The sequence below is a fragment of the Esox lucius genome, chromosome 17 (assembly GCF_011004845.1).
Source record: "Esox lucius isolate fEsoLuc1 chromosome 17, fEsoLuc1.pri, whole genome shotgun sequence".
Lineage (NCBI taxonomy): Eukaryota > Metazoa > Chordata > Actinopteri > Esociformes > Esocidae > Esox > Esox lucius.
The window spans coordinates 31,434,350-31,462,250 of record NC_047585.1 but is presented as its reverse complement, the minus strand read 5'-3'; the positions used below and the strand labels follow the sequence as shown (position 1 = coordinate 31,462,250).

Genomic DNA, 27,901 nt, shown 5'->3' with positions numbered 1-27,901 from the left:
GCTTTAACAGAAACAACCTTGTGAACATACTGTGTGTGACAGTATAAAGCAGCATTTCCTTCGGCTGCGCAGCTTTTGATAATGTGATTTTGCATAATATATCTTTAAGACAGTGATTCTCAACTGGTAGGCCACAACCCAAATTGGGTTTTGAATGTCTTACTGAGTAAGAAAATCATTGTATGATTTATAACGAAAATACTCTGAATTTACCAGGTATAAAGTATATTATAACTGTTTTTAACGATTTAGTTCTCTGAAAACAATGATTCTTTAAACATACAACAGAGACACAATATTATATTTAGGCCCTGAAGCAAAACTAGTTGAGGACCACTGCTTTAAGGTATACAGTGTATAGTTGAAAATATATTTTAAGATGGACTTATGTAATTTAGAAAGCCAGACCAGTACTTTTAATTTGTAAATGTAACAATCTAAGAGACGGAATTCTGACCTCTGTACTTTTATGTACCTTTTTTAAAAGAACACCAAAGTATTAACAGTTTGACTGTCATAAGTTTGCTTGTACATTACCATACATTGTGTATGAATAAAAGGATGAATGATGCTTCTTTTTTACAAAAGACCAAACTTTATTTGTTTATGGCACTTTCCAAAGATAAATAAATACTTAACTAATTTCACTATATACACACTCTTGAACAGTTATCAAAAACCTTGATGATGCTGAAATGAACCATGACACACTGAGCATTATAATGAGGTTTTTGTTAATTATTACTGTTAGACAAACTAGAAGTGTGTGGAAAATAAATTGTAGAAAATAACCAATATACTGTATTATATATAATAAGGCTAACCCTTGATGACAACTTAAACACTGATCAATGTTTGGATTAGATATAGTCTCTGGGCCATATTTGCTGACACAGATAAAGTGGAATCCCCACAGACCTTGATTTTTATTTATTTTTTTAGTTCAAGACTAGGTTTAATCTGTTTCAGTAAATCCAAAGCTATGGGTTTAGCCCGTAAAAGTGACTTTTTCCTGGTGGTTTACAACAGACGTCAGACAAAAAGCAAATATAAATTGAAACTTGAAACTGGTAGAAACAGAATTCACAGAACAGATGTGCTAGTTGATTTCCTTCCCAACATATAAAAATGAGTTGCCAAATTGAAAGGCTCCTAAACTGGAAATTAAAGCCTTGACTAAAATAAATAGTTCTGAGATATATATGGTCCATTGTTGGACAATCTAAAACGGCAGAATGCAGAAATGGAAGGCATGGAGCGTTTCTCTGGTCATGTCACTTGCAGACTGGTCTGGTATGCTCACTTGCCGTCTTCCTTGGGGGCCAGATATTGTTTGTACATAGAATAGATCACCCCTAAAAATAAAGTCATATTAGTGTTCCTTTTTATTTAAGTTGTGCATGTGAGAACACTGTCACAGTGCAGTGATGTTTTTGCCCGATAAATTGAATAAGAGCTGTTGGGCCTGTGCATCTGTTATTTAATGAATTGAATTAGTACTTACCTAATGTCATTGCTCCTACTATGAAGCCTTGAGCACCCACACGCATGTGGATGGGATGGACTGACATCTTGGTGTCCCCCCGTGACTTGAGCCTCCACAGACCAAAGGCCACCACTGCAGCGCATCCTGCCATGCCTGTGAGAAACATACATGGGAAGTAGAATGAGGACATGCTAGGAGTATGATAATGTTCTGGAAATCCACACAGAAATAACTGATCTGTGGGTACCAAAACTGAACCTTTATTCATAAATGCAGAAAGCCCCCATCCAGCCAGAACTGGTTGGAAAGGAGGAATGGCAAGAACACCGCTGATGATGAACCCTACGTCTTTTTAGGAGAAGGGACAACAAAAATCTGGTAGTGATTTACCGCCTGATCCATTATCCTTTCAAAATAAACGCTTCAATTAGTTTTCTACCATCGGCATCTTCAATAGACAAGGAAGGCTATAAACACAGGTCAAAGTTTAATCCAAAATACTCTCACATTAACTTCAGAATCAAATTTGGGAGACCAAAGTTAGAATCCTTTGTGGATTAGCCCACAGATCTCACTTGGGGCAGTGCAATTGGCCAGCATTTGCACAGTTGGTAATCAAATGTGGTTGCCTTGCCTCATTGCATTCTGGTGACACCTTGTGGTAGTTCTGGCATCTGTGAACTTACAGTAGAAGCCCTGTGATTGTGTCATCTTTGGCATGTAAGGTCTAGACTTCCTGTTTGAGCAAGCAGCATGATCAGAGTAAGAACAGCACTGGATGTGTATGGCACAAATTGGTTATCACAAAATTGGGTAAAAGTAAGAAAAGAACAAGGGGTTTGAAAAGGGGACTGCAATTTAATAAATGACCGACTGACAGATTAAATCAAACATGCACTATGGAAAACTTCCACTGAAGTGAAACCGCCAGAATTCACTTACCTATTGGGACAAATGGAGAGTCCTTTGCTTTCCTCATGAAGTTTGATTCATTCTCATCATCATATGATGAAAGTGTTTTGTTGGAGGCCATGGTGACTGCTGGTAAAGAGAGGCAACATAAAGGAGAATAAACAAAAATACTGTCTCCATGACAATTCACATTATGAACTGGCAGGTTTGAAACCTGAATGAAAATAACCATGGTATGAGATGTTGAACCATATATAAAAAAATATTAGTAACCACTTTTTTATTTTTAAAGGAGCAATCTGAGATCGACTTAATTTATATTTTGTGTTTTCTCTAAAGTTGTTTAACTTGCTCTGTCATCAAGTTGCAGGGTCTAATGGATAAACATTCCTGATCCCGGCCTTTGTAAACATGAATTAAATAAGGAAATGGAAGTTTACTACGAACGACTTCACCCATGTCATTGCATTGGGGACATCTAGGTTACGTGACACAAAACAGGTGCAGTAGTACACACCTTGTACTTGGATCAGTTTCAACTTGCAAGCTAACTTCGTCACGCGATTGCTATTATAGTAATATAATAAAATAAAATATATTACTAACCAGTTAATTCCTGTACAGAACTACGTAGTTACTAAGTACCAGTTAGATAGATTGTACTGTACAGTACAGTAGGCCTACCGTTACATTCACATGTTAGTCGTTCAACTCTTATTACAGTAAGAGTGGATGTTAGAATCAATCAAATTGAGCATCTGTGGGATGTGCTGGACAAACAGGTCTGATCCATGGAGGCCCCACCTCACAACTTACATAAGTGTGCCAGATACCACAGCGCAACTTCATAGGTCAAGTGGAGTACATGCCTCGACGGGTCAGGGCTGCTTTGGTGGCAAAAGGGGGACCTACACAATATTAGACAGGTGGTCATAATGTTATGGCTGATGTATAAAGAAGTCCCGTTTGAAAATGTCCCGTTTGAAAATGTCCCATTTGAAAATGTCCCATTTTCTGGTACTTTACATTTTACACATCTGATCAAGTCATTTTAAGTACCGGGTCAGACTCCTTTGCCCCACATCAAAGGTTGGTGGGTGTCCTTTTGGTTGATGCCTGGCAATGTGGGTGGATTGATTTCCTGCCTGTTGGGTCCTGTCCGGGGCCTGCCCCCGGGTAGGGCCACAGTGTTGCCAGACCCCCCCGTCTCAGTTCCAAGGTGTTACGCTGCTATATTATTGTGCTGGGGGATATGAGGAATGCACTTTCTAACTTTTCTCAGTCTCCTCCAGTTTAAAATTTTAGGAGGAGATGAGGTCCTGGTCCACACCTGCGGAGTACCTGGTTTGGGGTGCCCGTTGCTGTCCCTGTCCTTGTCCACCTGGTCATACTTTTGACCTAGTCTAGAATCAAATAGACTCTGGATTTAGCCCAGAGAAATGTATTTATTATGCCAATTGGACTCTTAATATCTCACCCGGCACAGCCAGAAGAGGACTGGTCACCCCTCTGAGCCTGGGTCCTCTCTAGGTTTCTTCCTAAATTTCGGCCTTCTTAGGGAGTTTTTCCTAGCCACTGAAATTCAACACTACTGTTGTTTGCTCCTTGGGGTTTAAGGCCGGTGTCTCTGTAAAGCACTTTGTGACAACTGCTGTTGTAAAAAGGGCTATATAAATACATTTGATTGATTGATTGATCTGTCATATTAGATTAGATTCAACTTTATTGCCATTGAACTGTACAGGTACAGTACAACAAAATGCACTACATCCCCAAATGTAATGGCAATGGGATTTATGTTGCATTCTTTTGACAGAGCTTTTCTGGGAATCCTGGTTAGGAAGAGTAGTGTTCTAAACATATGTGATAGCAAAACTGTCTAATAAAAGAGAAAGCAATAGCCCATTGAAATGAAGTGGCTTTGATGAATATTACTGAAAACCATAATACAACCATAATTCCCCTCTGGGGAAAGTAAAGTTATTTTTTCACACCGCCAATGATTGGAACAATTTGCAATAGAGTCTTAAACTTTCCACTTTCTTGATGATTTCGTCAATTCAATTTGTATGTCTTGCTGTATGTACAATCATTTTTCAAGTGTTTGTCTATTTTCTACCAAAGTTTATTGGTAATTTGGTACACATTTTAGGGATGCATCGATAAAAAAATCTATTGACCAATTCTGCTAGCTCATTCATTTTACACAATCAGCCAATGTCGAAACTAAAATTAATGTTTGTCATTTCTATACTTATGTATCCTGGCATGAATAAATAAAAATGTTAAAGTGTAATTTTGACAATTGCAAATGCAATCATAAAAAACCTGTTATATTTATATTATATATATTTTAATAACGAAAAGTCTCAATATAAATAGAAAGTGTTTAAACTATGATAATAAATACACATTCACTTTCTGTAATTATAAATTATAAAATGCCTGGATGTACATTTAGTTAATAAGGTATTTGACTTCATGCAACTGAGAAAAAACAATAGACTGAATAACTTGAGCAAAAAAAAAATATATATACACATTTCTGGAGCATATTGGTTGCCTATTCTGACAAAATAACAATTGTTCTGAAATAATTGGCAACATTTTTGAGCAATTTAAGTGATCAAAGCCAGGGATTTTATTTTTCACATTTTAAAGTACAGTGAGGGAAAAAAGTATTTGATCACCTGCTGATTTTGTACGTTTGATAATTTCATTTGTCAGTGGGCAGTCTGTAATTTTACTGTAAGGTTTATTTGAACAGTGAGAGACAGAATAACAACAAAATATCCAGAAAAACGCATGTCAAAACTTTTTATAAATTGATATCCATTTTAATGAGTAAAATAAGTATTCGCCCCCTCTGCAAAACATGACTTAGTACTTGGTGGCAAAATCCTTGTTGGCAATCACAGAGGTCAGACGTTTCTTATAGTTGGCCACCAGGTTTGCACACATCTCAGGAGGGATTTTGTCTCACTCCTCTTTGCAGATCTTCTCCAAGTCATTAAGGTTTCGAGGCTGACGTTTGGCAACTCGAACCTTCAGCTCCCTCCACAGATGTTCTATGGGATTATGGTCTGGAGACAGGCTAGGCCACTCCAGGACCTTACTGTGCTTCTTCTTGAGCCACTCCTTTGTTCCTTTGGCCGTGTGTTTTTGGTCATTGTAATGCTGGAATACCCATCCACAACCCATTTTCAGTGCCCTGGCTGAGGGAAGGAGGTTCTCACCCAAGATTTGAAGGTACATGGCCCCGTCCATCGTCCCTTTGATGCAGTGAAGTTGTCCTGTCCCCTTAGCAGAAAAACACCCCAAAGCATAATGTTGGTGTTCTTGGGGTCATAGGCAGCATTGTAATTGTTGGATACCCCTGCAGTGTAAATATTACATCATTACTAAGATGCTGCAACATGCCCAACTACTTTACAAGGTGTACTCAAACCTTTGACTGGTACTGTAGGAGGCCCAGTCATATGCTACATTATCTTGATCAGATTGTGAGTAAAGCTAGAACTTGTGATGGGAAGGGGAAAGGAGTGCGAGCAGCACCTAGTTATGAGAAGAGTAATTAGACTAGTAACACATTGGCAGAATGAGATCCGTAGATGTGCAGAACCTTCTGGGTCCATAGAAATATAGATTTTTTTTCAAAGTGGAAATTAGAGAAAATCCTCTCTCACTCTGTTCTCTCTCCTGTCAGACGTTTTCAGTCATATGACTTTATAATCACAAGCTTTCAGAGACCCTCATTCTTTTCAACTTCACACTTCTTTTCTTGGAATGAATGAGTGACCCGGACTGATAATTTCACCACTTTGACTGAGTTCTCTGAAAATGTGCTTATAACTTCTTTTATAAACATTGACGTGAGTCTTCATAACTCATTTTATTAACCATGATTATGGGAGCAATGAGTCTGAGGTTGAGAAAAAAAGTATGGTCTCTTAATTTCTGTGTGGGCATTTTTAAAGCATTGGCGATGTCAAATGCGACTGAGGTCAGGAGGATGTTGAGAGAAGTTATACTTAGTTAGTGTGTGATCATCCTGGCTGTTGCGTTGTCATTTGGCTGTTACAGAACTAGCAGCATCAATAAGAGTTGTTGTGTCTTCTGTCAAGCATTATTGATACTACCTTCAACAATACTTACCTTGAATTGTTATGAAAACCTTCTTTCCTGGGTTGGCCTTCTTTTACTTTGTAGTTTATTTTGTCTTGTAACTCCATGCAGAAACAAAACTCTATTTTACCCTTGAAAGTTCTGTTACTAGCAGCCTACTTTAAATGACCCATTTAAAGATCACCCATATAAGCAAATGTTTTTGGGCCGGTTTTGCAGACATGGATTAAGCCTAGTCTCGGACTCTATTGAGGTTTATTTTTAGTCCTAGACTAGGCCTAACCTGCGAAACTGGCCCATTCATTTCAAATTACACATATACAGAGCCCAATAGATTTTTTTATTATTTTGAAACTGTTATGTCCATGACAGGTGATTGCTTTCATCAGTGTAAATCATTTTCAGTTTGTTGTCCAAGCTCTACTTTAACTAACTTTTTACAAACATGGATTATTTTCTGATTTAGTGGCTGACTGGAATGACAGCCTGTAGATACCTACAATGAGCTTAGTTGAACTGGTCAGGTTCTAAGGGTAAACCACACATTGGAGTGTTATATTGGAGTATTATTGGTCTTTACAGTTGTTTAATTTGAATTGTCTTTTCCACAAAGATCTCCAGTTGCTGTGTTTCCAGAGCGCACCCCCCCCCCACCCACACACAATGACAGAGCGGGAAGCTGACGTCCTGGAAGGTAATGTCTCATTCGAACAGAAAATGTCTTACTGTGGTCAGCTCAGCACACATGGCGACCTAAAGTTCCTATACCACTATACACATTACATTGTCGAAACAATGATAACTTCAATGTGGGCCAGATTGGAACTAAATGCTAATTCTACAGCAGTACTGAATGATTAATTTGTCAGTGTAACCGGATACTTGTCAGAGGACACATTGTACTCTTAAGGTGGGAACCCCTTGGTCATGACTTTAAATTCAGGAAGCAGTGCCTTGGTTTTCAGTGGGTGGGTGTGTTGCTGGTAGGCTGGGATCATCGTGAGTCTGACTTATCTATTGAAATAGGAAGTTGTTAAGACATTCAGCGGGGTAGCCTGCATGTAGAAGGTGGACTTAGAAGGTGGACTTTGACCCAGTGAGTCCCCGGTTGGCAGTTGAACCGTGGTGAGATGAGCAAGCCGAACCAGAATGAACACTCCAACCTGAGTGAGTAGGGATAGTTGTATCAACCTCCCTGTATTACGCTTGAATGGCATTGGTAACGGCAGATTGAGGCCTTATTATTTTTTCATTATGCACTGTTGCTTACTTTTGGACTCTCATCTCATCTGAAATTACTTCTTGTGTGGTGAAAATGGATAACCCAGGTGAGCTACTGTACCAGGTAGGGCATTCATAATCAAAGGCTTCACTTATGCTGCCTTCAGAGTTTTCCAGGTGTCTTACAACTATTCAGCACTTTTTGAAGGTCAACTCATTGTTTGAAGGTCAACTCATCCTACCAGACCTCCACCATCAGCTATCACAGGCCTTTTACCTGACATTGACATTGACAAGGTTCAGACAGTTAACTTGCACTCTCACATGGGGCCTTTACATACCAGGCTTTTTGTGGCACATCTTTTCTTTGTCTTGAAAACCTTGAAGTGAAAGCAGAGAATACAAAGACCGTAAGTAGAACGTATTTCGAAATGCCTGTAAAATGCTGTTGTGAAAATGTGTTGTTTCCTTCTCTGCCCTCCCTTTCTCAGAGGAATCTCCTCAGGCCAATGGGGACATCCAGAACACCCAGGGTCAGTACCGGTCCATATCCCCGCCGGCCTCACCAGTGGCCGGAACACTGGACGATGAGCAATTTTCCACATACTTCGAGGAGAATATTCCCATCCCGGATGATGTCACAAAGGTACTGAAACCTTGACCTCACAGGGATGAACACATCCTAGGATCTCACACAGATTATTAGCACCTCACAGGGATGAACATGCATCCTAGGATCTCACACAGATTATTAGCACCTCACAGGGATGAACACACATCCTAGGATCTCACACATTATTAGCACCTCACTGGGATGAACACATCCTAGGATCTCACACAGATTATTAGCACAGGACCTCACAGGGATGAACACACACATCCTAGGATCTCACACAGATTATTAGCACAGAGCCTCACAGGGATGAACACACACATCCTAGGATCTCACACAGATTATTAGCACAGAGCCTCACAGGGATGAACACACACATCCTAGGATCTCACACAGATTATTAGCACAGAGCCTCACAGGGATGAACACACACATCCTAGGATCTCACACAGATTATTAGCACAGAGCCTCACAGGGATGAACACACACATCCTAGGATCTCACCCAGATTATTAGCATAGAGCCTCACAGTCTATGGTATCTCAGGAATTAACCCTCAGACTCTTTGGGATCACATGGGTTATTATGACCTTGCGAGGTTGATTGACTCACAAAGACATAATGTAGTGTCTATTCATTGTGCTATTTCTGATTACCTCTTTCAGACTTTCAGTTTTCGCAAACTCTGGGCCTTTACGGGACCAGGTTTCTTGATGAGCATTGCCTATCTGGACCCAGGAAACATTGAGTCTGATCTACAGTCTGGAGCTATAGCTGGCTTTAAGGTGAACACAGACTGAAAAATAATGGATGTGGTAAAAACAATTTCCTGAAAGGTCTTTCTCTGGTTGAACAGTAAAATTGTAGATTCAGTTGTTTGATTCTTATTGCACTTAGTAGCATCTATTACATTTACTCCCATGCTTTATCATTGTGTTGTTTCCAGTCTCTATCTCACTCTGTCTCTCTGTCTCACTCCCTCAGCTCTTGTGGGTGTTGTTGGTGGCCACCATCATAGGCCTCCTTCTGCAGAGGCTGGGTGCACGCCTGGGGGTCGTCACAGGGATGCACCTCGCAGAGGTCTGCCACCGCCAGTACCCTGCTGTGAGTAGCGCACACACACACACACACACACACACACATGGACAGACACACCCATAAAGACACTCTTTATACACACTGCTTTAAACACCCTAGTTTTGATTAAATGAATGTTGTGTGTGGGTATCCAGTTTACACATTCACACCTTCAAACCCCCTCCTCCCGCACAGGTTCCACGTATCATCCTGTGGTTGATGGTGGAGTTGGCCATCATTGGCTCAGACATGCAGGAGGTCATCGGCTGTGCCATTGCATTCAATCTCCTCTCTGTGGGCAGGTAGCTACAGTACCAATGTCCAACTAAACTACTTTTACACAACACAAATCGTGTGTCCCAAGTAACACCCTTCTGTATGTAGTGCCCCCTGTTCAAAATGAGTGCCCTGTAGACGAAATAGGGGTTCAACTGGGATAGAGACATACGAATACAATGACTGGTATTGAGGTCTGACCAACATGTTTTTTTTCTCCATCTAACAGGATTCCACTTTGGGGTGGTGTCCTCATTACTATCACTGACACCTTTGTGTTCCTCTTTCTAGATAGATTTGGTGAGTGTTTCTTTGAGTGATCTTTTCACCCTTTAAGATTTTTCTGTGATCTAATGCTGTTTTGGTACAGGTGTGTGTATCCATTTCTTTCTGAGTCGATTTTTACATGATTATCTCCTTTTATTTTTTAGGCCTGAGGAAACTTGAACTATTCTTTGGGTTTCTAATCACCATCATGGCAATAAGTTTTGGGTATGAGGTAAGATTTGCGACTTGAGATTTGGGGAAAAACCCCAAATTGCACATACCTCTCCACTACAACTTAAGCATCTATGTCTTATGACTAGTACTTGAGCTTCTGTGACTTATGACATTGCTTGGACTTGAGTTGTATTACTCAACAGAGTCAGGAGACACATTTAGATTTCCCTGAAAGGTTCTTATATCCTCTCTTTTTGCAGCTCCTTTTCAAGGCCATGTTAACCTCGTCCCTGGGATATGGCTTGTAGTCAATTGGGCTGCAGTGTCTGGAAATAGGATTACAGCCATAAAAACTTAGCATTGCAGACTGAATCACAGAAATAGAAATAAGCCTCTTCTAAAATGTATTCAACTTAGTAGATAACTTGCACAAGTTATTTATAAACATAAAACAGCACAGAACTGCCCTGGTGTGCGTTCATCTATGTTTTGCGTAACCGCAATTATGCTAATAAATAATCTCTCATTACATGTAAACCTCTGGCAGAAATATTTTCAAATGTATACATTTAAACTTAATTGTGTGCCCCCATGACTAAATGTTATTATTGTTCCCACCTTACAAGCAAAGATTGTATACATTTACTGTTACATTTCAGCGTGCAAGATTGCTATCTGACTATCCAATTATTTATGTCTTTGAAATTAGTACTATATGACTCAGTCTTAGCTACAAGCTTTCAACACATAGTGTGCCAATTCACAGCTGTTGTAGCAGATTAAGCCACAAGTAAACCACAATCTTGAAAATAGATTACAATCCACCATCTAACCAGTTAGCAAGCTAGGCTTGCAAGTAACAATTGCTATTTAGCAGCCGCCTAGCTAACTAATTAGTCTAGCAAAACACTATAGTTTACAACAGAGCACAAATAAACACAAGGGGTCTTTGTCATCATAAAGGTAAGAAAGAGATGGACTTAGAGCCTAACTTCTTGGGCCCATCCAGTGTTAGACGAGTTAAGCTGAGTAAGCTTCCAGAGCCAGTGAATGAAGCCCAAGGGAACGGGCAAGCCTCAGTCAGTATTAACGGTGGGGATGTGTTAATGATGAATGTGAACACTCTGAAGAGAAAAGAGTGAAACATTTATCTGGGAAGACATAGGGTGGCCACTGGAACAGTCGTTATCTTTCCATTCCTCATAGTTTTTATGTAAGATGCCCCAATTTTGATGACTCCAAAAAGTGACTTCCCCCTATTCTATCTTTTGTGGAGAGAAGTGCTCATCTAGCGCTTTTACAGATACCCAGCCTTAAACCCCAAAGAACAAGCAACAACAAGAATGATGCACGGTGGCTATGAAAAACTCCCTTATGATGCGAGTTAGCCTGTTGATGCTTCATAACGTTTGGTAAAAACTGCTCCATATTCTGCTTTCCCCTAGAGTTCAGTAGGTGCTGTTGCTGTCAGCATAGCTAGCCAGATATTCCAAAGTAGTTAAATTACAATATCTTGATGGAAGTTCTAAGTAGACAAATTTCAATAATCCAGAAGGGCACCAGATGAGGTGAATGCATTAACACAATTGTAATCGCTAAAATTGACATCTCAAGCTTACTAGTGTTGCTCTGCAATCTGTGGGGTGTGAATAATCTCCCATTTTGCTAATTATATAATATATTGCTTGTATGTGGATAATGTATTTGTAGAACCTCTGTCATTCCAAAGTTAGCCAAAAATAAGTTTAAATAATCTATTTCTCAAAATCCCAAAACGTATTTCTGGAGTTACCAAACTGGGGCTTCAATGAGTTACTAGGCTTTCACAAACTACTAAAACAGGTAATCGGTACATTTCTTCAGTTGGTTTAACAAGTGTTTCCCATAGGTTTTCACTTAGCATAGCATAGCATAGCATAGCATCATCTTCCGCTTATCCGGGGCCGGGTTGCGGGGGCAGCAGTCTAAGCAGGGATGCCCAGACTTCCCTCTCCCCAGACACTTCCTCCAGCTCTTCCGGGGGGACACCGAGGCGTTCCCAGGCCAGCCGGGAGACATAGTCCCTCCAGCGTGTCCTAGGTCTTCCCCGGGGTCTCTTCCCGGTGGGACGGGACCGGAACACCTTCCCAGGAAGGCGTTCCGGAGGCATCCGAAACAGATGCCCAAGCCACCTCAGCTGACCCCTCTCGATGTGGAGGAGCAGCGGCTCTACTCTGAGCTCCTCCCGGGTGACCGAGCTTCTCACCCTATCTCTAAGGGATCGCCCAGCCACCCTGCGGAGAAAGCTCATTTCGGCCGCCTGTATCCGGGATCTTGTCCTTTCGGTCCTGACCCAAAGCTCATGACCATAGGTGAGAGTAGGAACGTAGATTGACCGGTAAATCGAGAGCTTCGCCTTGCGGCTCAGCTCTTTCTTCACCACGACAGACCGATACATCGACCGCATTACTGCAGAAGCTGCACCGATCCGTCTGTCAATCTCCCGTTCCATCCTTCCCTCACTCGTGAACAGGACCCCTAGATACTTAAACTCCTCCACTTGAGGCAGGCACTCTCCACCAACCTGAAGTGGGCAAGCCACCCTTTTCCGACTGAGGACCATGGCCTCGGATTTGGAGGTACTGATTTTCATCCCCACCGCTTCACACTCACCACCCACAGGAGGGACCATAAGGGGCCGGTGCAGAGAGGATCGGGCGGCAGTCGAAGGCGGGGGCCTAGACAACCCGATCCCCGGACACGGAAACTAGCTCTAGGGACGTGGAATGTCACCTCGCTGGCGGGGAAGGAGCCTGAGATGGTGCATGAGGTTGAGAGGTTCCGACTAGAGGTAGTCGGGATCACCTCTACGCACGGCTTGGGCTCTGGAACCACACTCCTTGAGAGAGGATGGACTCTTCACCACTCTGGAGTTGCCCATGGTGAGAGGCGGCGGGCTGGTGTGGGTTTGCTTATAGCTCCCCAGCTCTGCCGCCATGTGTTGGAGTTTATCCCGGTGAATGAGAGGGTCGTTTCCCTGCGCCTACGGGTCGGGGATAGGTCTCTCACTGTTGTTTGTGCCTACGGGCCGAACGGCAGTGCAGAGTACCCGACCTTCTTGGAGTCTCTGGGAGGGGTGCTGGAAAGTGCTCCGACTGGGGACTCTATCGTTCTACTGGGGGACTTCAACGCCCACGTGGGCAACGACAGTGACACCTGGAGGGGCGTGATTGGGAGGAACGGCCCCCCTGATCTGAACCCGAGCGGTGTTCAGTTATTGGACTTCTGTGCTAGTCACAGTTTGTCCATAACGAACACCATGTTCAAGCATAAGGGTGTCCATCAGTGCACGTGGCACCAGGACACCCTAGGCCGCAGGTCGATGATCGACTTTGTTGTCGTTTCATCTGACCTGCGGCCATATGTCTTGGACACTCGGGTGAAGAGAGGGGCGGAGCTGTCAACTGATCACCACCTGGTTGTGAGTTGGATCCGATGGTGGGGGAGGAAGCTGGACAGACTCGGCAGGCCCAAGCGTACTGTAAGGGTCTGCTGGGAACGTCTGGCCGAGTCTCCTGTCAGAGAGATCTTTAACTCCCACCTCCGGCAGAGCTTTGACTGGATCCCGAGGGAGGTTGGAGATATTGAGTCCGAGTGGACCATGTTCTCCACCGCCATTGTTGAAGCGGCCGCTCGGAGCTGTGGCCGTAAGGTCTCCGGTGCCTGTCGAGGCGGCAATCCCCGAACCCGGTGGTGGACACCGGAAGTAAGGGATGCTGTCAAGCTGAAGAAGGAGTCCTATCAGGCCTGGTTGGCTTGTGGGACTCCAGAGGCAGCTGACGGGTACCGACAGGCCAAGCGGACTGCAGCCCGGGTGGTTGTGGAGGCAAAAACTCGGGCCTGGGAGGAGTTCGGTGAGGCCATGGAGAAGGACTATCGGCTGGCCTCGAAGAGATTCTGGCAAACCATCCGGCGCCTCAGGAGAGGGAAACAGTGCCCTACCAACGCTGTTTACAGTAGAGGTGGGCAGCTGTTGACCTCAACTGGGGATGTCGTCGGGCGGTGGAAGGAGTACTTCGAGGATCTCCTCAATCCCGCCGTCACGTCTTCCATTGAGGAAGCAGAGGATGAAGGCTCAGAGGTGGACTCGTCCATCACCCGGGCTGAAGTCACCGAGGTGGTTAAGAAACTCCTCGGTGGCAAGGCACCGGGGGTGGATGAGATCCGCCCTGAGTACCTCAAGTCTCTGGATGTTGTGGGGCTGTCTTGGCTGACACGCCTGTGCAACATCGCGTGGCAGTCGGGGACAGTGCCTCTGGGATGGCAGACCGGGGTGGTGGTCCCTCTTTATAAGAAGGGGGACCGGAGGGTGTGTTCCAACTATAGGGGGATCACACTTCTCAGCCTCCCCGGGAAAGTCTATGCCAGGGTTCTGGAGAGGAGAATACGGCCGATAGTAGAACCTCGGATTCAGGAGGAACAGTGTGGTTTTCGTCCAGGCCGTGGAACACTGGACCAGCTCTATACCCTCTACAGGGTGATGGAGGGTTCATGGGAGTTTGCCCAACCAGTCCACATGTGTTTTGTGGATTTGGAGAAGGCATTCGACTGTGTCCCTCGCGGCATCCTGTGGAGAGTGCTTCGGGAATATGGGGTCCTGGGTCCTTTGCTAAGGGCTGTCAGGTCCCTGTACGACCGAAGCAGGAGCTTGGTCCGCATTGCCGGCAGTAAGTCAGACTTGTTCCCTGTGCATGTTGGACTCCGGCAGGGCTGCCCTTTGTCACCGGTTCTGTTCGTAATTTTTATGGACAGAATTTCTAGGCGCAGCCAGGGGCCGGAGGGTGTCAGGTTTGGGGACCACATGATTTCGTCTCTGCTCTTTGCGGATGATGTTGTCGTGTTGGCCCCTTCAAGCCAGGACCTTCAGCATGCACTTGGACGGTTTGCAGCCGAGGTTTTCACTTAGAACATCCAATTTTGAAAAACTCTGAAAGCTGGAATAACAAAATGGGCAAAATAAAATGTGGAAAAAATCTACGAATCAGGCAAAACATTTAAAGGATGTTATAAAGTCCTATTTAATGTTATACCATCCAGTGTTAGACGAGTTAAGCTGAGTAAGCTACCAGAGCCAATGAATGAAGCCCAAGGGAACGGGCAAGCCTCAGTCAGTATTAACGGTGGGGATGTGCTAATGATGAATGTGAACACTCTGAAGAGAAAAGAGTGAAACATTTATCTGGGAAGACATAGGGTGGCCACTGGAACAGTCGTTATCTTTCCATTCCTCATAGTTTTTATGTAAGATGCCCCAATTTTGATGACTCCAAAAAGTGACTTCCCCCTATTCTAACTTTTGTGGAGAGAAGTGCTCATCTAGCGCTTTTACAGATACCCAGCCTTAAACCCCAAAGAACAAGCAACAACAAGAATGATGCACGGTGGCTATGAAAAACTCCCTTATGATGCGAGTTAGCCTGTTGATGCTTCATAACGTTTGGTAAAAACTGCTCCATATTCTGCTTTCCCCTAGAGTTCAGTAGGTGCTGTTGCTGTCAGCATAGCTAGCCAGATATTCCAAAGTAGTTAAATTACAATATCTTGATGGAAGTTCTAAGTAGACAAATTTCAATAATCCAGAAGGGCACCAGATGAGGTGAATGCATTAACACAATTGTAATCGCTAAAATTGACATCTCAAGCTTACTAGTGTTGCTCTGCAATCTGTGGGGTGTGAATAATCTCCCATTTTGCTAATTATATAATATATTGCTTGTATGTGGATAATGTATTTGTAGAACCTCTGTCATTCCAAAGTTAGCCAAAAATAAGTTTAAATAATCTATTTCTCAAAATCCCAAAACGTATTTCTGGAGTTACCAAACTGGGGCTTCAATGAGTTACTAGGCTTTCACAAACTACTAAAACAGGTAATCGGTACATTTCTTCAGTTGGTTTAACAAGTGTTTCCCATAGGTTTTCACTTAGCATAGCATAGCATAGCATAGCATCATCTTCCGCTTATCCGGGGCCGGGTTGCGGGGGCAGCAGTCTAAGCAGGGATGCCCAGACTTCCCTCTCCCCAGACACTTCCTCCAGCTCTTCCGGGGGGACACCGAGGCGTTCCCAGGCCAGCCGGGAGACATAGTCCCTCCAGCGTGTCCTAGGTCTTCCCCGGGGTCTCTTCCCGGTGGGACGGGACCGGAACACCTTCCCAGGAAGGCGTTCCGGAGGCATCCGAAACAGATGCCCAAGCCACCTCAGCTGACCCCTCTCGATGTGGAGGAGCAGCGGCTCTACTCTGAGCTCCTCCCGGGTGACCGAGCTTCTCACCCTATCTCTAAGGGATCGCCCAGCCACCCTGCGGAGAAAGCTCATTTCGGCCGCCTGTATCCGGGATCTTGTCCTTTCGGTCCTGACCCAAAGCTCATGACCATAGGTGAGAGTAGGAACGTAGATTGACCGGTAAATCGAGAGCTTCGCCTTGCGGCTCAGCTCTTTCTTCACCACGACAGACCGATACATCGACCGCATTACTGCAGAAGCTGCACCGATCCGTCTGTCAATCTCCCGTTCCATCCTTCCCTCACTCGTGAACAGGACCCCTAGATACTTAAACTCCTCCACTTGAGGCAGGCACTCTCCACCAACCTGAAGTGGGCAAGCCACCCTTTTCCGACTGAGGACCATGGCCTCGGATTTGGAGGTACTGATTTTCATCCCCACCGCTTCACACTCACCACCCACAGGAGGGACCATAAGGGGCCGGTGCAGAGAGGATCGGGCGGCAGTCGAAGGCGGGGGCCTAGACAACCCGATCCCCGGACACGGAAACTAGCTCTAGGGACGTGGAATGTCACCTCGCTGGCGGGGAAGGAGCCTGAGATGGTGCATGAGGTTGAGAGGTTCCGACTAGAGGTAGTCGGGATCACCTCTACGCACGGCTTGGGCTCTGGAACCACACTCCTTGAGAGAGGATGGACTCTTCACCACTCTGGAGTTGCCCATGGTGAGAGGCGGCGGGCTGGTGTGGGTTTGCTTATAGCTCCCCAGCTCTGCCGCCATGTGTTGGAGTTTATCCCGGTGAATGAGAGGGTCGTTTCCCTGCGCCTACGGGTCGGGGATAGGTCTCTCACTGTTGTTTGTGCCTACGGGCCGAACGGCAGTGCAGAGTACCCGACCTTCTTGGAGTCTCTGGGAGGGGTGCTGGAAAGTGCTCCGACTGGGGACTCTATCGTTCTACTGGGGGACTTCAACGCCCACGTGGGCAACGACAGTGACACCTGGAGGGGCGTGATTGGGAGGAACGGCCCCCCTGATCTGAACCCGAGCGGTGTTCAGTTATTGGACTTCTGTGCTAGTCACAGTTTGTCCATAACGAACACCATGTTCAAGCATAAGGGTGTCCATCAGTGCACGTGGCACCAGGACACCCTAGGCCGCAGGTCGATGATCGACTTTGTTGTCGTTTCATCTGACCTGCGGCCATATGTCTTGGACACTCGGGTGAAGAGAGGGGCGGAGCTGTCAACTGATCACCACCTGGTTGTGAGTTGGATCCGATGGCGGGGGAGGAAGCTGGACAGACTCGGCAGGCCCAAGCGTACTGTAAGGGTCTGCTGGGAACGTCTGGCCGAGTCTCCTGTCAGAGAGATCTTTAACTCCCACCTCCGGCAGAGCTTTGACTGGATCCCGAGGGAGGTTGGAGATATTGAGTCCGAGTGGACCATGTTCTCCACCGCCATTGTTGAAGCGGCCGCTCGGAGCTGTGGCCGTAAGGTCTCCGGTGCCTGTCGAGGCGGCAATCCCCGAACCCGGTGGTGGACACCGGAAGTAAGGGATGCTGTCAAGCTGAAGAAGGAGTCCTATCAGGCCTGGTTGGCTTGTGGGACTCCAGAGGCAGCTGACGGGTACCGACAGGCCAAGCGGACTGCAGCCCGGGTGGTTGTGGAGGCAAAAACTCGGGCCTGGGAGGAGTTCGGTGAGGCCATGGAGAAGGACTATCGGCTGGCCTCGAAGAGATTCTGGCAAACCATCCGGCGCCTCAGGAGAGGGAAACAGTGCCCTACCAACGCTGTTTACAGTAGAGGTGGGCAGCTGTTGACCTCAACTGGGGATGTCGTCGGGCGGTGGAAGGAGTACTTCGAGGATCTCCTCAATCCCGCCGTCACGTCTTCCATTGAGGAAGCAGAGGATGAAGGCTCAGAGGTGGACTCGTCCATCACCCGGGCTGAAGTCACCGAGGTGGTTAAGAAACTCCTCGGTGGCAAGGCACCGGGGGTGGATGAGATCCGCCCTGAGTACCTCAAGTCTCTGGATGTTGTGGGGCTGTCTTGGCTGACACGCCTGTGCAACATCGCGTGGCAGTCGGGGACAGTGCCTCTGGGATGGCAGACCGGGGTGGTGGTCCCTCTTTATAAGAAGGGGGACCGGAGGGTGTGTTCCAACTATAGGGGGATCACACTTCTCAGCCTCCCCGGGAAAGTCTATGCCAGGGTTCTGGAGAGGAGAATACGGCCGATAGTAGAACCTCGGATTCAGGAGGAACAGTGTGGTTTTCGTCCAGGCCGTGGAACACTGGACCAGCTCTATACCCTCTACAGGGTGATGGAGGGTTCATGGGAGTTTGCCCAACCAGTCCACATGTGTTTTGTGGATTTGGAGAAGGCATTCGACTGTGTCCCTCGCGGCATCCTGTGGAGAGTGCTTCGGGAATATGGGGTCCTGGGTCCTTTGCTAAGGGCTGTCAGGTCCCTGTACGACCGAAGCAGGAGCTTGGTCCGCATTGCCGGCAGTAAGTCAGACTTGTTCCCTGTGCATGTTGGACTCCGGCAGGGCTGCCCTTTGTCACCGGTTCTGTTCGTAATTTTTATGGACAGAATTTCTAGGCGCAGCCAGGGGCCGGAGGGTGTCAGGTTTGGGGACCACATGATTTCGTCTCTGCTCTTTGCGGATGATGTTGTCGTGTTGGCCCCTTCAAGCCAGGACCTTCAGCATGCACTTGGACGGTTTGCAGCCGAGGTTTTCACTTAGAACATCCAATTTTGAAAAACTCTGAAAGCTGGAATAACAAAATGGGCAAAATAAAATGTGGAAAAAATCTACGAATCAGGCAAAACATTTAAAGGATGTTATAAAGTCCTATTTAATGTTATACCATCCAGTGTTAGACGAGTTAAGCTGAGTAAGCTACCAGAGCCAATGAATGAAGCCCAAGGGAACGGGCAAGCCTCAGTCAGTATTAACGGTGGGGATGTGCTAATGATGAATGTGAACACTCTGAAGAGAAAAGAGTGAAACATTTATCTGGGAAGACATAGGGTGGCCACTGGAACAGTCGTTATCTTTCCATTCCTCATAGTTTTTATGTAAGATGCCCCAATTTTGATGACTCCAAAAAGTGACTTCCCCCTATTCTAACTTTTGTGGAGAGAAGTGCTCATCTAGCGCTTTTACAGATACCCAGCCTTAAACCCCAAAGAACAAGCAACAACAAGAATGATGCACGGTGGCTATGAAAAACTCCCTTATGATGCGAGTTAGCCTGTTGATGCTTCATAACGTTTGGTAAAAACTGCTCCATATTCTGCTTTCCCCTAGAGTTCAGTAGGTGCTGTTGCTGTCAGCATAGCTAGCCAGATATTCCAAAGTAGTTAAATTACAATATCTTGATGGAAGTTCTAAGTAGACAAATTTCAATAATCCAGAAGGGCACCAGATGAGGTGAATGCATTAACACAATTGTAATCGCTAAAATTGACAGCTTAAGCTAACTAGTGTTGCTCTGCAATCTGTGAGGTGTGAATAATCTCCCATTTTGCTAATTTTATAATATATTGCTTGTATGTGGATAATGTATTTGTAGAACCTCTGTCATTCCAAAGTTAGCCAAAAATAAGTTTAAATAATCTATTTCTCAAAATCCTAAAACGTATTTCTGGAGTTACCAAACTGGGGCTTCAATGAGTTACTAGTTTTTTGCAAACTACTAAAACAGATAATCGGTACATTTCTTCAGTTGGTTTAACAAGTGTTTCCCATAGGTTTTCACTTAGAACATCCAATTTTGAAAAACTCTGAAAGCTGGAATAACAAAATGGGCAAAATAAAATGTGGAAAAAATCTACGAATCAGGCAAAACATTTAAAGGATGTTATAGAGTCCTATTTACTGTTATACCCGAGCGTCCACTTTAACACTAGATTTGAGGTCACTTAATGGAATCAAAAACGTAATACTACAAACAGCTCAATCCATCTACTCTCACAGATTCTCGAAAGACCTTGGACATTGCAAAGGCCACAAAAATAAACTTGACTGGGATTCATCAAACCAGCCAATATTTATTCACTTCTGAGTTGCGTAGTGTTGGTGAACATGTGCACACTGGCTGCTTCTTATCTTACACTGATAGCAGTGTGTCACAGTGTTGTCGTCTGCTGCGTTAGCCCATCCGTGACAAGGGCAGATGAGTGGTTCGTTATGCTCTTCTGCTCAGTTATATAGGTCACTCGTTTTGCCCATTCTTCCATTGAATGGAACTGACTGCCTCAATGCCTGTCTAACTGCTTTAAAGAGCAAGCCACACCCAAGGGACTCACTGTTTGTAGGAGTGATCTATTTACGTCATTGATTTCTGTGCTGTGAAAGCTAACTAGTTAGCAAAAATTAAGCAATGCTCTTAAAATCTGTGGCCTGCAGTATGTGAAGGTGGGTCCGGACCAGGGGGAGCTGCTGAAGGGGATGTTTCTGCCCTACTGTCAGGGCTGTGGCACTCCCCAAATGGAGCAGGCTGTCGGTATTGTAGGAGCTGTCATCATGCCTCACAACATCTACCTGCATTCAGCCCTTGTCAAGGTAGATCTCCTGCATTCTGACATGTCAGACATGGTACCTAGGAGTCAAAGACCTGCTAATTGGCCTAGTATAGATCAGCTGTGTATTTGTTTTTCAACTATTCTAGATAGCTTCATGAAAAAAACTGGTTATGTTCTTGCCGTCAAAATTGTCAAAACAATTTCTTCTATCGGTTGTTTTTCTGTCATCAGCTTTAATATTAGCGGGTACATTCAAGAAGCTTTTAATGTCATTTTAAAGGACCTTCACTGTGACGTGGTAGATTCATCATTGGACCGTCACTGACTTAGTAGAGTCCTCATGGACCTTCACTATGACATAGTGGAGTCCTCATGGACCTTCACTATGACATAGTGGAGTCCTCATGGACCTTCACTATGACATAGTAGAGTCCTCATGGACCTTCACAATGACATAGTAGAGTCCTCATGAACACAGATTTTTTGACCAGACAGCCTGAAAGTACATTGTCACAATAATTGTGATATTTAAATGTATAAATATATTTTCTCATCTAGTCTCGGCAGATAGATCGTCGAAATAATGAGGAAGTGAAGGAGGCCAACAAATACTACTTCATTGAGTCCACTATCGCCCTCTTCGTCTCTTTCCTCATCAATGTCTTTGTTGTAGCTGTGTTTGCTGAGGCCTTTTACAAAAAAACCAACAAGGAAGTGGTGAGTATAATAATTTATTAGATATGGAGTTTCTCTTTATGTCTCAGAATGTAACACTCCTTTACAGAAGTTTCATACAAGATTACAAACGAGGTGGTTCGAATCCCAAATGCTTGGCTGATAGCTGTAGTATATGTAAACAATAAGGCGTGAGAGGGTGTGGTATATGGCCAATCTACCATGGCAAAGAGCTGTTTTTAGGCCTGATGCATTGAGATATCACACCCCCTCGTACCTTATTGCTTTCATGCACTGGGTTGTTGGAATCACCCTGAATGCTGTAGTCTATCAGACTTTACACCAAGAATAACTTTTTAATTTTGTAAATATTATAGTGTAATTTTATTTAGAAACAGAAATCAAACATGCATAATATCAGTGAGGCACCTTAAGGGTTTGTAGTATGTGGCCACTAAGTCATGGCTAAGGACTGTATACACACACTTCGCGGTGCGTGGTCCCTAGCAGACCTTAGCTGTTATTTGTTAATCATGGCATGGCCTCTAAGCCAGTGACGTTCATATTTAGTTTTTTACTGCTTTTCTGACAGAACTTACAGTGCAATGCATCAGGCAGTCCACACACAGAACTCTTCCCAATGGACGATAACCCACTGGAGGTGGATATTTACAAGGGGGTATGTCTTCCATGGATTAACAACAATCTTTATGACCTATGAAATCACTTAACAACAGTGTGTACCTGTTAACCTTGGCCAATCATTTGGCTATGAATTTAACATTTGTTTGTCCTTGATGAAGTGAATGCCAGTAACACCCACTGAGGGTTACGCTTTTCCTCTCCTTTCTCTCTAGGGGGTGGTGCTGGGCTGTTTCTTTGGCTCTGCAGCCCTCTACATTTGGGCTGTTGGGATCCTGGCTGCTGGACAGAGCTCTACCATGACAGGCACCTACTCTGGACAGTTTGTCATGGAGGTAAGAATAAGGGATTGACACGGTTATATGATGCATATAAGTTATTGTAGGTGTTCATGTTTTAGAAAAAACAAAAAGCTATAGGGCATCAGAAGCCCCTCCCTCACTGTGTGTATGTGAGAGCACATTATATTGTCCTTCCCTGTTTTGTCTGTACTGTTTACACCCTCTCTGCCTCAGGGTTTCCTGAACCTGCGTTGGTCCCGTTTTGCTCGGGTTCTGCTGACCCGGTCCATTGCCATCTTCCCCACATTGCTTGTAGCCATTTTCCAGGATGTTCAACACATGACTGGCATGAACGACTTCCTCAATGTGCTGCAGAGCCTGCTGGTGGGTGAGACTCAACAGATGAAGACAGGGTCTAAGATCAAGCAGGTCGGAGAGACCTGTCTGCCTCTGTGTCTGTCTGTCTCTGTGTCTGTCTGTCTCTATGTATGTGTGTCTCTCTGTCTGTCTTTCTGGCTACAAATGTTGCCACTAATATGGCACTCCAGGGTTTTTCTGACAGACAGAGTGGAGATTTGGGGCAGGCCAGGTCCTTTGGGGTAATATACTGATGCATTAAAAGGGACTGAATTTGCTCAGTTCAAACTTGTGTTTCTCTTGCCTCTCCCATGATCCATAGCTGCCGTTTGCTCTGATCCCCATCCTGACCTTCACCAGTATGACGTCCATAATGGATGACTTCGCTAATGGACTGTAAGTCATCATAACCCTTCACCATTAAGACTCACAGTGGTTCTGGGTTTTCACTGAAGACCAGTTCATTCTTATGTGATGACAATGGGTAATAAATGGAGCCTGATTCAGTAGTGCACTTGTTTTGACTGGCTTCTATAGGGAATAGGGTACCAGTCGGGACAACTGTGTTGTTTTTCATTGTACCATCTTGTCTGTGACTGCTCCTCAGGTTCTGGAAGATTGGTGGCGGGGTGGTCGTCTTGATTGTCTGTGCCATTAACATGTACTTTGTGGTGGTGTACGTGCAAAGCCTGGACAGTGTGGCGCTCTATGTATTGGCGGCCTTTCTCTGCATAGCATACCTGTGCTTCGTGTGCTACCTGGTGAGTCATTATCTCAGTCTTTATAACACTGTGGATTGGACTAGAGTCACACAACAAATGTCGATAAGTACCTAAATAAAGTGGTGACATTTCCGAGCTGAATACTAGAAGGCCGCATTGCAGGGTTACGGTTTGGAAATAAAGTTTTTGAGCTATAATGAGGATTACCTGGACCCTCTTCTGACCTCCAACCCTCTCGGTGTCCACAGGCTTGGCAGTGTCTGATAGCCCTGGGGATCTCCTGTCTGGATGTTTCTTGTCTGAGCGGAGGTGTAAGCAACAACCGACCTGCTTTGCTTATTGAGGAACAGCCAGCGTACGACACCTAAAAACTGATCAGGACAGCAATTTAAAGGACAAGACAGACAAACAGACGTCAGCGAATTGAATCATGGGGAAAAGAAAATGGCATCTTAATCAAAGACCAGGCAACTGCTTTGTGTGGCTCACATGGGTGTTGGTCTGTCTTGTCCTTCAGGGCTTGGGAGGTGTTCAGCTTTTGTAGAGGGAATTTAGAGACATCCCAGTATTTTTTATCATGAGATCCACTATTTTTAGAACCTCTCCCCCAATGTTTTCCATGGTTAGCCAGATGAGCCAGTCGGTGTGTGTGGTTCTTTTGAAGTTTATTATGTCAAACCCAATGACAACAAATAGACGCCTTCCTGTTTAGAGGCCTCCCTGTCCTTTGGGAGGATTTTCAACTGTAAGGCATCATTCCTTCTACATTAAATCTTTTGTATGCTCATTCTCAAGGGTGTAACTTGTTCTCATGATAATGCAGTAGAAAACAACTTTTTAGTTGCCCTGAAATAATGCAATAATGTGTGTATATGTACATTATAAAAACAGTACCAGTCAAAAGTATATTGTGTATACAGTACCATTTTGACTGGTACTGCATACACAATAAAGGTCTGCATGTGAAAATGTCTGATCTGGAGTAATGGAAACCTGATGCATAATAAGCCTAAGTCTATGAAGTATGTTTGGTAATTATCTGTATTTACATTATTGTACCTGTGTTTGTGAAGATACATTTATGATTATTTTCTGTATTTGCTGTGCTCTTCCTTTATTTTAGATTTTATTTTGTTGGTTTGTTCAACATTTTAATTAGTGAACTGTGTAGTTGACTGTGATGCATGTGAATTTAGTGGGAAACCTCAGTTTGGGTTGAGCAGACTTTCAAAAACTTGATTTTGTTCAGTAATATGAACACACCTCTACAGTTAACCGTGTGTACACACAAGTGTGTACATTTGTGATTGGGCTCAAATGGACAACTAACCATGTTTATGTCCTTGTTATGGCTAGTAATCCAAGTATTCTACCAGATATTGTTTTATTGAGAGTTTTGCTAATTGTCAGAAACGAAATACCAGTAGAATTATTATGTGATACTAATAACACTGCACTTTGCAATGTTCACTTCATTTTGTTATGGATTTTGTTATAACTGTTTGCTGTAGTTTCCCTGTCTACAGTAATGAAACTACTTGATAACTGTGATCAGGACTTTTCAGTGTTTGTTAGTTTTTTGCTATTATGCATCAGAGTTTTCTCATAGGAATTTATGATTGGTTTTATTCCAACAAAGGTACCTTTGATAACTTAAAACCGTCATTCCAAGTCAGATCTATTGGACACTAAAAGTCTATTGTAGCCCTTGAAATTTGAAGTGTACTTTGCTTAATATTCTTATTTTAAAATTGAGCACAGAATGGGTTTCTTGCTTCTGTTTACTGCTATAGATCCAATCTGTAAACCAATTTTATGCACTACTTGCATTGTCAAGCAAGTCTGTTTCAACCTGGAATATTGTTGCTAAAATAGGTTTTAATGATTTTTCTGTGTTTTACCAAGGTTTTAAGAGGTGAAATTGTAACTTTATATTTCATTTGAGTGTTGTCTTGAGGCATTTTACCATATCTGTTTTCATACTAGTGCCTCTCCTTGTCCAGTATGACAGACTGTTAGCTCTGATTTTATTCTGACTTGAAGCGTTTGAATCTGGCAGAAACAAGTAAAGCATATATAGGGGATAGTGGCAGACATTCTGTACATTACCATTCAAATAATGGACAATGCATTCATGGAGTACGGTTGATAACAATTAATTTTAGAAATTGTGGATTTCTCAAAGGTAATATATACAGGACAGTCATTTATCCCGCTTATACCACAGTTGACAAGAAACTGTAGATATACTTTTTTTGTTGTTTTAAATCTTCCCACTATTGAATGAAGCAACACCATGTGTACAAAATAAAAAGCAAACCAAACATGGATGTTTGTAGATGTCTTGTGTCTTGGTATCTGAAAATGTTTTATGGTACAGCATTATTTTAATATCAGTTACTTCTAGTTTATCTCTATTTTAAATACACATTAATTTTGGAGTTTATTTGAAGTAGGATGATTAATACAATGACCCTGTAAAACCAGGTGTTTGTCCTTCACCCTAAATTGGATTGACCTGGTTAATGATGTAATAATTAGCCTTTGATGTGTTTTTGTTCACTTGTTTTACAAGCTGGCTGTTCCTGTTGTACAGGACGTCCATGTAGTAAGTAACACCCCCCCCCCTCACCACCAACCTGTGGTCCCCCCCCAAATTTTTTTATTGATGTCTCATACAACACTAAAGGGTGAATGGTGTATAAGGGGTGTAGTCAATACATGATAAAATTATTCATATTCAGTGTCTAAAATAATTTAAACCAATATTCTTTTATGGAAAAATATGCAACAGATAATTTGAATGGTTTGATTCAAGTATAGTATAATCCACCAAAGCAGATATTGTCCCTGTCTTATATAAAGATTTTCTGCTTTTGTCACATCCTGTCAAATTTGTTTTCCTCACATTCACCATTTAACTAGGGCAAAGGGAAAAGCATGAATGTGTCAATGAGATGAGGTGCTGTAGAGGTGGATAGAAGCACTGGTACAGTCAGACCTAACATGGAGGATGAAGGGACCATTGGCTCAGCTAGTAGTGCTTATCCTCCTGTGCCTTAGCTACTGGCCAGACCTTGGTAAATGCCCTTCTTCATCATCCAAGCCTGACAAGGGGCACTGAGCCACTCACTTGACATTCCACAAGACCGGTGTTCTAACTATGATAGGGACTATGTCAGGCCAATGTTAAAGTTAACCCCATTGAGTTCAATGGCAATATAATAGTAGTAATAATAGTGTTTAGTGTGTTTTGAACAGACACATTTCTTCAATTGATATGCATGTATGTTGTAGAATTTATATTTATGACAAGAGAACTTGACCTCAACCTGTGAGAGCACTACCGTTTCTTCTGTATTTAACTTTTCAACTAGTTTCTCTGCTAATTGTTACTATAACTAGAAAAATTCTGCCCACTAAGATATTTATTTAAAAAGTGCGGGGGTGTTGAAAATAACACCAATCAAAACGTTACTAATTTCCTGTTACTTTGGTTATTCTCTTGAAAACCCTTCAGTAAAACTGTAGCTTTGGGTTTCTAAATTGTCCCATTTCCTAAGCAAAATGTGTGGTATGTACAAATATGCAGGGACCTCTTTGAAAGACGGTGTTTTTGTTCACTGAAAACTCTACCAATTGAAATTCTGTTCCAGTGCATGTTTGTGTCCAAAGCTTGTTTGAAGATGTAGGCCTTGTATGCTGCTAGGCAGACAAACCTGCTACGAATCAACCATGACACAGGTAGTATGGCTACTCTGGTGGTTACATTACAGAGAGACCATCTTTATATAGACTGACTATAGACTGACATAATAGAATGATTAATATACAGTGGGGAGAACAAGTATTTGATACACTGCCGATTTTGCAGGTTTTCCCACTTACAAAGCATGTAGAGGTCTGTAATTTTTATCATAGGTACACTTCAACTGTGAGACAGAATCTAAAAATCCAGAAAATCACATTGTATGATTTTTAAACAATTAATTTGCATTTTATTGCATGACATAAGTATTTGATATCCTACCAACCAGTAAGAAGTCCATCTTTCACAGACCTGTTAGTTTTTCTTTAAGAAGCCCTCCTGTTCTCCACTCATTACCTATATTAGCTGCACCTGTTTGAACTTGTTACCTGTATAAAAGACACCTGTCCACACACTCAATCAAACAGACTCCAACCTCTCCACAATGGCCAAGACCAGAGAGCTGTGTAAGGACATCAGGGATAAAATTGTAGACCTGCACAAGGCTGTGATGGGCTACAGGACAATA

The 27,901-nt window shown here is 43.6% G+C and overlaps 3 protein-coding genes and 1 long non-coding RNA gene across 7 annotated transcripts in view; 2 read left to right on the top strand and 2 right to left on the bottom strand.

The window, feature by feature from the left end:
- LOC117592942 overlaps nucleotides 1-23,944 on the bottom strand; it is a 37,839-nt gene extending 13,895 nt beyond the window's left edge. Inside the window, exons 1-2 of the long non-coding RNA XR_004574681.1 lie at nucleotides 23,832-23,944; nucleotides 8,602-9,459 (exon numbers count right to left, since the gene is read on the bottom strand). This is a non-coding gene — a long non-coding RNA (uncharacterized LOC117592942). The remainder of the gene's footprint in view (nucleotides 1-8,601; nucleotides 9,460-23,831) is intronic.
- Nucleotides 1-27,520, top strand: part of LOC105016946 (solute carrier family 11 member 2) — a 50,902-nt gene extending 23,382 nt beyond the window's left edge. The window contains exon 18 of the mRNA XM_034287476.1: nucleotides 26,598-27,520. The gene's annotated coding sequence lies outside the window, so the exon portion shown is untranslated. The remainder of the gene's footprint in view (nucleotides 1-26,597) is intronic.
- Nucleotides 583-2,527, bottom strand: LOC105016947 (HIG1 domain family member 1A, mitochondrial; the record flags this gene model as incomplete). Its single annotated transcript, NM_001310948.1, is given in 3 exon segments — nucleotides 583-1,355; nucleotides 1,505-1,639; nucleotides 2,429-2,527. Coding segments are annotated over 3 exon segments (282 nt in total). The 3' UTR covers nucleotides 583-1,299.
- Nucleotides 7,196-24,728, top strand: slc11a2 (solute carrier family 11 member 2). 4 transcript variants are annotated; one of them, XM_034287483.1, is made up of 15 exons: nucleotides 7,196-7,217; nucleotides 8,236-8,390; nucleotides 9,023-9,142; nucleotides 9,342-9,461; nucleotides 9,630-9,736; nucleotides 9,940-10,010; nucleotides 10,142-10,209; nucleotides 20,832-20,987; nucleotides 21,506-21,664; nucleotides 22,215-22,301; nucleotides 22,480-22,599; nucleotides 22,780-22,929; nucleotides 23,225-23,298; nucleotides 23,510-23,663; nucleotides 23,873-24,728. In XM_034287483.1, exons 3-15 carry the CDS (start codon nucleotides 9,071-9,073, stop codon nucleotides 23,990-23,992), a joined length of 1,458 nt encoding a protein of 485 aa, XP_034143374.1. In that variant the 5' UTR covers nucleotides 7,196-7,217; nucleotides 8,236-8,390; nucleotides 9,023-9,070; the 3' UTR covers nucleotides 23,993-24,728. The 4 variants fall into 4 exon arrangements, with proteins under 4 accessions (XP_034143374.1, XP_034143373.1, XP_034143371.1 ...); XM_034287482.1 differs by lacking the exon at nucleotides 7,196-7,217 and adding an exon at nucleotides 7,606-7,690; XM_034287480.1 differs by lacking the exon at nucleotides 7,196-7,217 and adding an exon at nucleotides 7,606-7,690 and having other exon boundaries at nucleotides 22,780-22,974.
- Nucleotides 27,521-27,901: the final 381 nt, after the last annotated feature.

What these genes read in the sequence shown, in the direction of transcription:
- slc11a2 (XM_034287480.1), top strand. Translation starts at nt 7,654, where the DNA reads ATGAGCAAGCCGAACCAGAATGAACACTCCAACCTGA. An exon ending in AATCTCCTCTCTGTGGGCAG is followed by an intron (nt 9,737 to 9,939) that starts GTAGCTACAGTA and finishes TCCATCTAACAG; the next exon opens with GATTCCACTTTGGGGTGGTG. An exon ending in TGCATTCAGCCCTTGTCAAG is followed by an intron (nt 20,988 to 21,505) that starts GTAGATCTCCTG and finishes TTTCTCATCTAG; the next exon opens with TCTCGGCAGATAGATCGTCG.